This window comes from Chiloscyllium punctatum, chromosome 33, assembly GCF_047496795.1.
Source record: "Chiloscyllium punctatum isolate Juve2018m chromosome 33, sChiPun1.3, whole genome shotgun sequence".
NCBI classification, from domain to species: Eukaryota; Metazoa; Chordata; class Chondrichthyes; order Orectolobiformes; family Hemiscylliidae; genus Chiloscyllium; species Chiloscyllium punctatum.
Genome location: NC_092771.1, coordinates 28,209,587 through 28,223,493, shown reverse-complemented (window position 1 = coordinate 28,223,493; position 13,907 = coordinate 28,209,587). Strand labels below are relative to the sequence as shown.

Genomic DNA, 13,907 nt, shown 5'->3' with positions numbered 1-13,907 from the left:
TTGTCACAGAGGGCTGTGAAGGCCAAACCATTGAGTGTATTTAAGACAGACATAGATAGGGTATTGGTTGGTAAAGGGATCAAGGGTTACAAGGGAAAAAGTAAGAGAATGGGGTTGAGAAACATATCAGCCATGATCAAATGACAGAGCAGACCTGATTGGCTGACTGGCTGAATTCTGTTCCTGTATCTTATGGTCTTATTGTCTATGGTTTTATAAGATGCAAGTCTTACATAGATATATGCTTGGCATTGCAAATTTACAAGGCTTAGTACCTAGTGCTGGAAAATGGAATCAGAATAGTTAGGTGGTTCTTTTTGATTGGTACAGATGCAATGGACTGAAAGGCCTTTCTGAGCTGTAGATCTCGACGAAGTGTGGTCTGACAGCATAGCGAATATTTCACTTTGCCAATTAAACATGTTGATTATCATCACACCCAACCTCAGACCAGGCATTAAAACTGTGACGTACTGGGTGCTGAAATCCATGTGTCTCATTGTTGTTCTCGCCAAAGACTACTAAAGAGGGTTCAATTTAGCAATAAATGTTTCAAGATTGAAACATGTGACCATCTGATTGGGAGTGTAGTACTATAATGCTGTTATTGAAACTAACCTGCCCAGAATGTTACTTTTTAGCCATATGAAATCCTTTACTCAAACATTACCTGTTCAGATCTGCATTGTCAAATTTTAAAAGTGATCAAAACTGTTGCAAAGGAATTTGTCAGCGCCATTACCATAAATACATGACTACAGATGCAGAGGCTAAAATTCTTGGTGAAAGAAAGTGTCAAATCCAACAACGCTGGCCTGGACATTGGCGATCCTGTCAAAACAATACACTGTGGCCTACACAAAGGAAAGAAACTGTAAATTATTTTTCAGAACAAAATGAAATCATTCATAGAGCAAGTTCACAAAATGTGTCTATTTGTAAAAGTACTTCAACTGCACTACACGATATGTTATTCCCTCAATTGTAACAAATAGTTGCAGCAGCATTTTGTGAATGATTATAGCCCATATAGAGAGACCACGGTGAAGGCATGCTGACTTCAAATAAAGCTGTCCAAAAAGATTTACCACATTCTGTGGCATAAACTTTTCCCTACTTCAATATCAATCTTATTCTGGCACCACTTCTAGGGATCGCCTGTATTAAGTAAAAGCAGCCATCAAACAAGTTGAGTCACCAATCAAATTGAAGAACTTTTAGACAGTAAATGAGGAAACACTAATAAGTAAGAATTGTTCAGTCTTTGCAAAATAAAATACTGGGAGCAAAGTAAATATTGGAACATATAAACATGATTAAGATAGAAGTTGAAATGGTGAACACAAACAATAACATTTTTGTCATTGAAATAACCTATGGAATTCGACAGTAAAATGGAATGAACTTAACTCCAGACCTTTAATCTTTTTTCAGGGCCAGAGAGGTTGTTCAGAAGTAATTAGGACCTAGTTTTCAGTTTTAAAACAATTACACCTCATTTAAGCTACACAACGCTTTCAACAATTCGTACTGCAGGAATATTATGCAAAAAGTCATGTAAAACATTGACTCCACTATGGGCGGCACGGTGGCTCAGTGGTTAGCATTGTTGCCTCACAGCGCCAGGGAGCTGGATTCAACTCCTGCCTCGGACGACTGTCTGTGTGGAGTTTGCACACTCCAGCCCCTCACTCTTGGGCACCAAACTCCCATCACTCAAATGGCATCCTACTCCTTTACCTACTGACCAGCTGCCATTCGTCACTTTATAAATGTAACTTTTCTCAGTCACTGCCAAAGTAGTTTGGGATCCGTAAAGAATTTCACTTCTGAAATATGACAACAAGTGCCATTAAAAAAGGGCATGTTTTAGCCTCCAGTGTTGCTTCTGTGCTGAGTGGACTTCTCCCATTCCAACTGATGGGCACATTTGGGACACTGCAAATTGCCGGTAAGTATGGATTACAAGTTGGTTGAATGTGTTTTGATAGTAATTAGAATTTCTGGATCAATGGTTTTAACATTTGATTATTTTCTTAATTAGGATGTGCTTAATTAGGAAAGAATATACTTAACAGCTAACTCTTTGTACCTCATTTTTCAAAACTGATCAAAGACCATTGAATATCGCAGCAGATTCAGACCATTCAACTTACTGACTGCACTCCAATCAATCATGACTGACATGTTTCTCAACCTTATTCTTCTGCCTTCTTCCTGTAAACCCTTGATCTCTTTACTAATCAAGAACCTATCTACCTTGGTCTTAAATACACTCAATGATTTAGCTTCCACAGCCTTCGACAGAAATTAATTCCACAGAGTCACCACCCTCTAGTTAGAGACATTCGTCCTCATCTCAGTTCTAAAGGGTCATCCCTTCAGCTTGAGGGCATGGCCCCAAGTCCTAGTCTTTCTTACTAGTGAAAATATCTTGTGTCCAGGTCCCTCAGCATCCTGTAAGTTTCAGTCAGATCTCCCATCATTTTTCTGAATTCCATCAAGTCCTCAACAGTTCCTCATATGACAACCTCTTTATCCCTGTAAACTGGAATTCCTCCAAAGCCAGCATATCGTTCCCTAGACACAGGGGCAAAAACTGCTGAAAATATTCCAAATACAGTCTGACCATATACAGCCTCAGCAGTAGATAAGAGCTTTTGCTTTCTAGCCCTGAAAGTGAATGCCAATATTGTATTTGCCTTTCTAACCACCAAGTGAACCCACTTGTTAACCTTTAGAGAATCCTGAACTAGGACTCCCAAGCCTTTGTGCTTCAGATTTCTGAAGCATTTCCCCAATCAGGAAATAGTCTATGCTTCTATTCTTCCTACCAACTGCATAATCTCACACCTTTTCATGTGGTATTCCACCTACCACTCTCCGAGCATGTCCAAGCCCTTCTGCCTCCTCCCCGCTTCTTCAACATTACCAGCTACAAACAAAGGCACTTAACAGTTCCAGGTTGCCTACAAAACTTGTAAATAATAAATATCCGAGATTGATTATTTAAAACAATAGTACAGATGCTTAAAAATTGAGGAAAATGTTATTTGATGTACCAGAATGCAATGACCTGTACAATAAAAATTTTAAACTTGAAATATTCTGGACATGAAATTCAGGAGGTTCCCCTAATTTATTTCATAAGCTTTCAGCTGTACCTCCAGGCACCGTATCAATCTCTAGCTGAAGTTAAAAGGACTTAGGAAGAAGCCCTACAGAAGTCAAAAATCAAATCATTATAATTCTGATTCTATCATACCTGAAATTCTTAATGTGATCATTCACTCCAGTCAGTGAAAGGGCATCTTGAAGGGCAGTGATGTAAGACATGGCCTGTGCTGAGGAGCCCCAATTTACCTCTGTTAAAAATAAAGTGTTTTAAGTCGTCAAAAAAAAAGCTCCTTGTCATGATTTATCCTTCCAAAATTGGTCTTTAAACCCACTGTTAAATATACTGCACTGCATTTCAAGATAACTAGCTGAACCACATTTGTTCCAAGACTAACTTTGCCTACTAATAATCTAGAGAACCGTTTGTACCAGATTTTTGTGGATCAGTTTTTTGCTTCATCCATTAGAGAAATGGAGAAGTTACTAGCGTAAATCCCTTACAAGAAAGGAAACTTGCACTTGGTTATGGCTGTCTAAAAAGGTCACCTCAATGAAGATACAGTAACGTCAGGGAAGGATCAAGTAGGAGCAAATTACTTGACTCACTCAGGTCAGTAAAATAGCTAGACTATCTGGCAGAACATACTGCCTTACCTAGAGGAAAGGGCCTCAAAATTTAATTTTAAAGTCAGGCAAGCTAGCACCCATTGGACTGCCAAGAGTAATTAAAATCAACTTGGAGCCTCATCCCATTGGCAGTGTTAATTATCCAATGGAGGGCAGGGAAGTCATCACATAGGAAGCCCAAAATCCAAAACGTCGTGATGCTTACAAGGCTCTAAAAGGAGAGGTGAGCATGCATCCTCCTCTTGTTCAAATGTCTGATTGAGGATTCAGGCACCTGAGATCAATCTCTATTGCTACTGATCTTTCCCCATGACTCAATCCCACCAGCACCACCTGAGGGCCCCAAATCCCTCAGTGATCCTGCATTACCAACAGCAGCCATCATTGACACTGCCAGGTGATGCACAGCTGCTGGTTTCTTACTGACTGACTGATAGCATTCACGAGTGGGAGTGGGTGATCTTCATCCTAGAGAAGGCTTACCTCTGTCCAAATAAGTATCTGATTGTGACTTAGACCATAAGAAATAGGAGTAGGCCGCTGACCTGCCCAAGTCTGCTCCATCATTCAATACAATCATGGCTTAGGCAGCATTCCAGACTTTTCCTTCCTTTCCTTGTACCCCTTGATTTCCTTATTGATCAAGAATATATCTCAATCATAAAAATACACATGAACTGCACCCCCACAGCTCTCTGTTCCAAAGAAATTCAACCTTCAGGAGAAATTTGTCCTCATCTCATTTTTAAATTGTTGTCCCTTTATTCTGAGACTATGACCTGTGGTCCTAGACTCTCCCATGAGGGGAAACATCCTCTCAGCATTTACCCAGTCAAGCCCCTTAAGAATCCTATGTATTAATGAGATTCCCTCTCTTTCTTCTAAACCCCAATTATATCCCAATCTGTTTAATCTTGCTCATACAATAATCCCATCACATCAACAATCATCCTAGTGAACCTCCTCAGAGCTGCTACCAATGAAATAATATTCTCCTTAGATAAGGGTTATGGTAGGCCTTCTTTGTGTTCTTCCAGCCTCCAGCCTAACTACTTTGGATTCCAGCATGTGCAGTTTTTTTTGTCTATTCCCAAAAGAAGGCATGCAGCTTTGAAGTCAGTTGACGGGTCTCTCTGCTGCCTTGCTGTGATGTAAAGTCAATGAAGTTGTTAGCTCTTCTGTAAAGTACAGTAACCATATTTCAATAATACAAACTAAAAATGCTGGAGAAACTCAGCAAGTCTAGCAGCATCTGTGGAGAGAGAAACATAGTTGTGTGTCCAGTCCAATGATTCATCTTTAGAATTTGTTTTATAGAAGAGCTATTGGACTCAAAACATTAATTCCATAACCACGCCAAGATTGAGTCATGGTTCTTAAGTAACATGCAGTTGGCCAGGTAAGGGCATTAAGTGCTGATGAGTTGAGAGGGTCCTCACTTTATTGCTGAGATGGTGAGAAGGGGGTGGGCATCTCTTCAGGGCTAACTTTCCCGATTAGTTTCTTTTCTTCACCACCTCCAGAGAGGTGGAACTTGTGCCCAGGGATATCGAGCGTTCTCTCATCCTAGCTGATCCTGGAAAATCTGCTCTTTCAGCCCTCATTCTAACTTAAATTCAGCATTACTTTAAGAGTATAAAGAATAATAAGGTCTCCTCTGTTGCCCAAAAACAAACAGAAATCCGTATTTTCCCACAGGTAAAAAGTGCTGGTAAAAATGTATGAAAATCAGGACATGATGCTGCAGTTTTAAACTTCTGAGTGTTGCTAGTTGGGGTTAGCAATTTAATGATTCTGGTAACTGTCTAAGTGTTTAACTTTTGGCTTATTTTGTTTGGGGATTTTTCTTCTGGCATGCAAATCATTTGAATGGAATATTTAATTAATTTAGAAATTTGTTCCCAATTGCGTCAACATCTTTCAACAAAAGCAACTCGAAGAACCTCATAGAGCTGGTAAAGTTCCCATAAATCACTGCAACCAAAATGGAAATTGTTGGAGAAACTCAGTAGGTCTGGCAGCATTTGTGAAGAGAGAAACAAGAGTTAAGCATGGAGTCCAGTGACCCTTCTTCACAACCAGCAGTTTTTAAGAATGGTCACAGGACTTTAAACACTAACTGCTTCTCTCTCCACAGATTTTCCAGCAATTTCTGATTTTGTTTCAGATTTCCAGCATCTGCAGTTCTTTATTTTGTTCTCAGTTATCTGTATAATGGAGTCGGGAAAGTCCAATTTTCTCACTGTTCCTGAGGCTGTGTAGGGCTGTACACCTACATGAGTTCCTTCATGTATAAACCCCAGAGTGATTCTCAGAAAGGCTGTGCATAATGAACATGGAGGCATACATTTTCTACTGCTCTCATTGCCTTATTGCCATGTTTGCCTAGAGCTCATGCATCTCCCAATGTCATGTTGCTGGCATGATGCTTCTCCCATTTTCAGCTCAATGCATCCCAGGTAATGTGGAAAATCAGAGTCAAGCCATAAGGCCAAAGCAAAATTTAGCATACTGGTAAAAGGTACTCTCAATTTATCATTTTGTGCACGTTCTAGGTATAATAAAAACTCCCACCTGGTTTGTTATAAATGACATAAATGTTCAGGAATAATACAATTGCAACTGTGATTACAGCAGCCCACCAATTGATAACAAACATGACTGCGCAGCACAATACAGTTCCAAGCAGCGACACCCACATGTTGTAAAATTTAAACGCAGGACGCCACCCTGGTGAAAAAAAATGGAATGACATAAAGGAAGTCACTCAGTTCATTTTAAAATTACAAAAGAAAATCTTATAAACCAGCAATGCAAAAGAATGGCAATATATGGAACTACAAAATTAATCATGAACACAGTATCTGAACGCTAAAATGTTACATTGTAATCAGTGACTCAAGGAATTGAATTCTTGTAAATTTCTATTCAAGTTGCAATCCATAGTTAAAATACTAACCTGGACTTTTTGAATATGAAGCATGAAAACATGAAAAATTTATAAGTGCATAGGAGGCCAAGAAGAAGTTTGAGATAACTGGAGCAATTGTATTCAGTTCAGCTAAAAAGAAGAGGAAGTTGTTAATGCTTGTGTTCTGAATTCATAATTTTGACAAGTTTCTTCCCAAGAATGTACCACTTACAGAAACAAACAATCTTAAAAGCAAATATTTTTCTTCAGCACTATCTTTCATTTCACCTCAAAAATCTAAGCAAGGTGCCACAATTTTCGGGACACAGTGTGGTAGCGTTAGGTATGTACAATTTTCAAAAAAGTGAACTCCGGTCAATATGCAAATCAGAAGTACTTTTCAGAATTTGATATGCAGAATTACAGATGCTCACCTCTTCACATTTCAGTTGCAGTGTACTCAAGTAAAGTGATGCATTCATTATTCAATATTATACAGCAGATTTGAACATTCTAAATTATTTCTGTAATAAACCTTTTCACACCTCTGATTTTGTGTATGTGCTACTATGCACTGTGAAGCCTATAATTTTCGACAGTGTGACATACAAACACAAGAACCATCTTTAAATTGAACATAAAAAAGCCATTCATCCAAGTTTGTTCCTTCACATGCAGCCTACCTCAGACACCAAGGACCAAATCGACATCCCAGAAACAGTAAATGTAGGGGTGATGGACTCTCGGGAGAATGTACCATGAACAACCAAGTTTCTGGCTGTAATGTAACAAGGGGTATGTCAGGTTCGAAGTAATTGATTGTGATAGAGGACTCTCTAATTAGAGGCACAAACAGACGCTTCTGCGACCAACAATGAGAAATCAGAATGGTGTGTGGCCTCCCTCGTGCCAGGATCAAGGATATCTCAGAGAGAGCAGAATGTTCTCAAAGGGGAGAGGGAGCAACAGGAAGTCATTGTACAAGTTGGAAGTAACGACAAAGGAAGGGAAAAGCAGGAGATTCTGAAGGGAGAATATAGGAAGTTAGGCAGGAATATTTAAAAAACGAGTAATAATGTCTGGAGTATTACCGATGCTACAAGCTAGTGAGGGTAGAAAGAGGATAGAGCAGACAAATGCATGGCTGATCAGCTGGTGCATGGGAGAAGGGTTCACAGTTTGGATCATTAGAATCTCTTCTGGGGTAGATGTGACCTGTACATGAAGGACGAAATGAATGTAAATTGGAAGGGGATTAATATGCTGGCAGGGAGATTTGCAAGAGCTGCTTTAAACTAGTAAAGGTGGAGGGATGAGACCTAGGGAGATAGTGAGGAAAGAAATTAGTCTGAGACTAATACAGTTGGAAATAGGAGAAAGTCAAATGTCAGGGCAGGCAGGAACCAAGCAGAGAATGTGGTAGGACTGAAATTATTTCAATCACCGAGGCCTAACAGGGAAGGCAGGTGAATTCTGGGCATGGTTAGGAACATGCGACTGGGATATCACAGCAATTACAGAAATGTGGCTCAGGGATGAGCAGGACTGACAGCTTAATGTTTCAGGATACAAATGCTACAGGAAGGGTAGAAAGAGGGGGCAAGAAAGGAACAGGAGTAGCATTTTTGAAAAGGCAAAAAACATTATGTCTGTATTTAGGGAAGATATTCCTGGGAATATATCTGGGGAAGTTATTTGGGTGGAACTGAAAAATAAGAAAACAATGATTATCTTATTGGGATTGTACTTTAGACACCCCAATAGTCAGCAGGAAATTGAGAAACAAATTTGTAAGGAGATCTGGTGTCTGTCAGTGGGGGAGCACTTTGGGGCCAGCGACCATAATTCTATTAGTTTTAAAATAGTGATGGAAAAGGATAAACTGGATCCAAAAGTTAAAGTTCTAAATTGGAGGTAGGCTGATTTTAATGGTATTAGACAAGAACATTCTAAAGTTGATTTTTTTGGCGGGGGGGGGGGGGGGGGAATGTTCACAGATAAAGGGACAGCTGGAAAATGGGAAGCCTTTAGAAATGTGATAACTAAAGTCAGAGTATAAAGCCAATAGGAATACACGCAAGAGGAAACTCAGGAGGGCAAAAAGGGGACATGAGATAGCTTTGGCAAATAGGGTTAAAGAGAATCCAGAGGGATTCTATAAATACATTCAGGACAAAAGGGTAACTAGGGGACAGAAACGTGCCCCTTGAAGATGAGCAAGGCAGTCTTTGTGTGAAATTGTAAGAGATGGGGGTGATACTAAATGAGTATTTTATATCAGTGTTTGCTGTGAAAAGACATGGAAAATATAGAATGTGGGGAAATAGATGGTGACATCTCAAAAAATGTTCATTTTACAAAGGTGGTGGTGCTGGATGTCTTAAAACACAAAAAAAAGTGGATAAATGCCCAGGACCTGATCAGATGTACCCTAAAGCTGTGTGGGAAGCTAAGAAAGTGATTGCTGAGCTATTTGTATCATCAATAGTCACAGGTGAGGTGCTAGAAGGCTGAAGGTTGGCTAATGTGGAGCCACTATTTGAGAAAGGTGGTTAGGAAAAGACAGGTAACTATAGACCAGTGAGCCTGACATCGGTGGTGGGCAAGTTTTTTTTAGATTACTTACAGTGTGGAAACAGGCCCTTCGGCCCAACAAGTCCACACCACCCCGCCGAAGCGTAACCCACCCATACCCCTACCCCTACCCCTACATCTACATCTACCCCTTACCTAACACTACGGGCAATTTAGCATGGCCAATTCACCTGACCTGCACATCTTTGGACTGTGGGAGGAAACCGGAGCACCCGGAGGAAACCCACCCAGACACGGGGAGAATGTGCAAACTCCACACAGTCAGTCGCCTGAGGCAGGAATTGAACCCGGGTCTCTGGCGCTGTGAGGCAACAGTGCTAACCACTGTGCCAACATGCCGCCCACACCACCGTGCCTGTGTTGGATGTTGTTGGATGAAACCCTGAGGGACAGGATTTACATGCATTTGGAAAGGCAAGGACTGATTAAGGATAGTCAATATGGCTTTGTGAATGGGAAATCATGTCTCATGAACTTGAGTTCTTTGAAGAAATAACAAAGAGGATTGATCAAGGAAGAATAATAGAGACGATCAATATGGACTTCAGTAAGGTGTTTGACAAGGTTCTTCATGGTAAACTGGTTAGCAAGGTTAGATCGCATGGAATACAGGGAGAACTAGGAACAAGGAACTGGTTCGAAGGTAGAAGACAGAGGGTGGGGGTGCAGAGTTGCTTTTCAGACTGGAGGCCTGTGACCAGTGGTGTGCCACAAATATTGGTGCTGGGTCCACTGCTTTTTGTCATCTATACAAGTGATTCCAAAGTGAACATAGGAGGTATGGTTAGTACGTTTGCAGATGACACCAAGATTGGAGATGTAGTAGACATTGAAGAAGGTTACCTCAAGAGTGCAACAAGATCTTGATCAGATGGGCCAATGGGCTGAGGAGTGGTAGATACAGTTTGTGAAAAAAGACATGGAAAATATGGAATGTGGGGAAATAGATGGTGACATCTCAAAAAATGTCTGGAGTATTTCCGATGCTACAAGCTAGTGAGGGTAGAAAGAGGATAGAGCAGATAAATGCATGGCTGATCAGCTGGTGCATGGGAGAAGGGTTCACATTTTTTGGATCATTGGAATCTCCCCTGGGGTAGATGTGACCTGCACATGAAGGACGAAGTAAATGTAAATTGGAAGGGGATTAATATGCTGGTAGGGAGATTTGTGAGAGCTGCTCAGGAGGATTTAAACTAGTGAAGGTGGAGGGATGCGACCTAGGGAGATAGTGAGGAAAGAGATCAGTCTGAGACTGGTACAGTTGGAAAAAGGAGAAAGTCAAACAAACAGTCAGGGCAGGCAGGAACCAAGCAAAGATGAAGTTTAATTTCGAAAATGTGAGGTGCTGCATTTTGGAAAGGAAAATCTGGCCAGGACTCATACTCTTAATGCTAAGGTCCTGGGGAGTCCTGCTGAACAAAGGGATGTTGGAGTGCAGGTTCATACTTCCTTGAAAGTAGAGTCACTGGTAGGGAGGATAGTAAAGATGGCTTTTGGTATACTTTCCTTTATTGGTCACAGCATTGAATATAGGAGTTAGGAGGTCATATTGAGCTGTATAGGTCACTGTTTAGGCCACTTTTGGAATATTGTGTGCAATTCTGGTCTCCCTTTTATCGGAAGGATGTTGTGCAACTTGAAAGGGTTCAGAAAAGATTTACAAGGATGTTGCCAGAATTGGTCAATTTGAGGGAGAGGTTGGGGCTGTTGCCATCAAAAGTTAGTAGAAGATGCCAGAGGTTAACAGAAGTTTGACCACAACTGGAATGCTGTATGCAGTTCTGGTCACCACACGTGGGGATGTGATTGCACTGGGTGGGGAGCAAAGGAGATTCGCCAATATGTTGCCTGAGATAGAGCATTTCAACTATCAAGAGAAGCTTGGATTTTCTATGGAGCAGAGGGGGTTTGAAGGGACCTGGTGGAGATGCTACAATTATGAGGGGTATGGACAGAGTGAATAAAAAGCAAACTGTTCCCCTTAGTTGAAGGGTCAATAACAAGGGGGCTTAATTTTAAGATGAAGGCAGGTATAAAGGGGAGTTGAGGAAAAAAAAATCACCTAGAGGATAGTGGGGGTTTGGAATGCACTGCCTTAGAGGAGAGTTGAGGCAGCAAATATCAACCTTTAAGTAGTACATAAAGGGTCATACATTCAAATCTATGGGCCTAACATGAGAAAGTGGGACGACAGTAAATTGTAATATACTTTTAGCAGTACAGACTTGATAGGCTGAAGGGCCTCTTCTGTACTGTTTGATTCCATGATTTTAGATGTAGTCTATGTTAAGCAATGTTGCTGTCAACCGGACTGCTAAAACCATTGTAAGGAAACCTTCATCATTTTGAAACTTTCTATTTCCAAGCATGTGATGAAATTAATTTCTAGCATTGACAGAATGAAACATTCAGAGAACAGAGAACTGGCAACATTCAATTCTGCATGGCAACAGTCAAAGAGATTATTGCAAAATTTTCAGTATATCATTCATAAGGGTTCCAAAGTCCTTGAAGAATAGTTCTGGAACTACAGCAAATTGGAGAAGGAGATCGAGGAGAACAGAACATGTAAGGCAGTGCTGCTAGACAGGTGAACTACACAGACTTTGAGTGGTGATGCTTAGGAAATCCTGAAAACGGTGGAGATCTGCAACAGAGCAAGATTAGAGCTCAGGAAAAAACCCAAGGTTAAGTGTACTTTGGTGAAGCTAACTATCTACAAAGAGACATGTTTGTGAATGAGCACTGAAGTGAAGCTCGAGTCCAGGGCAGTTAGATCCATTGAAAAAAAAGGTGTTATTAAAAAACAAAGTTATTAAGTGTCTGTGTCAGAGCAGTTCTTGAGGTGGAATTTCAAAGTGAAAAGAGTAAAATGTAGAGAATTACAACCTGTTGTGAAATTTCATGATATGACGACACTGTAATGAATGTGTATGAAATACGCGCAAGAGACACACAAATAATCTATCATCAGTCTTAATTTAGTGTGATGTGGAGGTATCTGAGCTGAACTTTGGTTGACAAGGTCAAAAATCAAACAACACCAGGTTATAGTCCAAAGGTTTATTTGAAATTCCAAGCTTTCAGAACTCTGCTCCTTCCTCAGGCATGGTATGGGTAAGGGAGGAAGATGACATAATACTTACAAGCAAAAAGTTAACAACTTTAAAGGGCAACCAGTTTTAAAGTTGTTAACATTTTGTTTATAATCTTCTACCCCACTACCATACATCGCCTGAGGAAGGAGCAGAGTTCCAAAAGCTTGCAATTTCAGATAAACTGTTGGACTATAACCTGGTGTTGTTTGGTTTTTGACCTTAATATTTACTATTCAATCACACTCCCATCATACTTACTGCGTATTAACTCTGGGTGTTACAAATAAGTTTATATCTATTGTACACTGCAGCACTATTCTACTGTTGCACAACCAAATGCAAGGTTTTTGTTAAAACTATAGAACCCTGTGCATTATTTTCTTAAGAGGTCGTCTGAACATCACACTTTGTCTACATTATAAGTTACTTGCCCTCAGTCAGATCATAAATTCACCAAAGCTCCTTAGGCAGCATTTTCCAATCCCACAATCACTTCCACCTAGAAGGATAAGAGCAGCAGGTACTTGGGAACACCACTACCTGCAAGTTCCCCTCCAAGCCACTCACCACCCTGACTTGGAAATATACCACTAGTCGTTCACAGTCATTGAGTCAAAATCCTGGAATTCCCTCCCTATTTGCAATATGGGTCAACCCACAGTAATTGGACTGCAGCAATTCAAGAAGGCAGCTCACCAACACCTTCTCAAGGGCAAATAGGGATGGGCTATCAATGCTGGCCAGCCAGAGACAAAGTCCCACAAATTAATTTAAAAAACAAATTTGGGAGTCAGATCTAGTAACAATGTCAACTAGTTTCTCCAAACAATGTTTTCAAAACTTACAACTCACTTACCAATCAGAATGAATGCAACAGCAATAACGAAGGTTAAAATGTAGCTTCTAATAGGTTCATTGTTCTTTCCATAACCTTTTCCAAAGAAATACAATCCCTTGTAAATGTTATCCTTGCAAAGAGCCTGTAGAAATAATAAAATCTGTTAAATGCTGGAAACATTCAGCACATCAACTGTATCTACGTTAAGAAAAATACAGAATTATTCTATTTCAGGTTAATGAACTTTCTCCAGTGTTCCTCACATTCTTACTACAGCCAGTTAATTGCATTAGGGCAAAAGTAATGGAGACAATGAAGGTCTTATCCAAGGCTGAAGCCAGTGAGAACCCAATCATCATCACCTCCTTTCAGGAAGATATCCTGATTTAAGATTCAAATCAGGACTTAACTGCAAGCCATTCAGAATCAAGAATCTAAGGGAAATCCTGCCTCCAAGAACTATGAGCCAGAGTGTGACAGCTATGCAAAAGGCTGTTGCTGCCCATAAGGAACTTGCCAGAGATTCATGATTGCTAATGGATAGAGGCCACAGATGAGTGATGGCAGGATATGGATCGCAGGGAAAAGAGGGAGTCCACATCAAAAAACAAGACAGCTCTCAGTCAACCCCTTTCTGATGTTCCATCAGGCAACAAGTGCCTTTGAACAAGGGATATTCTCCTCCCTTGAGGACCAACAGATGCCATCACGGGAGGAA

General features: G+C 40.5%; 1 protein-coding gene across 3 annotated transcripts in view; it reads right to left on the bottom strand.

Moving 5' to 3' along the window:
• slc12a1 (solute carrier family 12 member 1) overlaps positions 1-13,907 on the bottom strand; it is a 121,577-nt gene that overhangs the window by 52,946 nt on the left and 54,724 nt on the right. For 2 of the 3 annotated variants that reach the window (XM_072553240.1, XM_072553242.1), the window contains exons 12-16: positions 13,208-13,331; positions 6,704-6,805; positions 6,319-6,474; positions 3,266-3,365; positions 743-854 (exon numbers count right to left, since the gene is read on the bottom strand). In XM_072553240.1, the coding sequence (XP_072409341.1) occupies positions 743-854; positions 3,266-3,365; positions 6,319-6,474; positions 6,704-6,805; positions 13,208-13,331 (594 nt within the window). The remainder of the gene's footprint in view (positions 1-742; positions 855-3,265; positions 3,366-6,318; positions 6,475-6,703; positions 6,806-13,207; positions 13,332-13,907) is intronic. The other variant, XM_072553243.1, reaches the window with a different exon arrangement.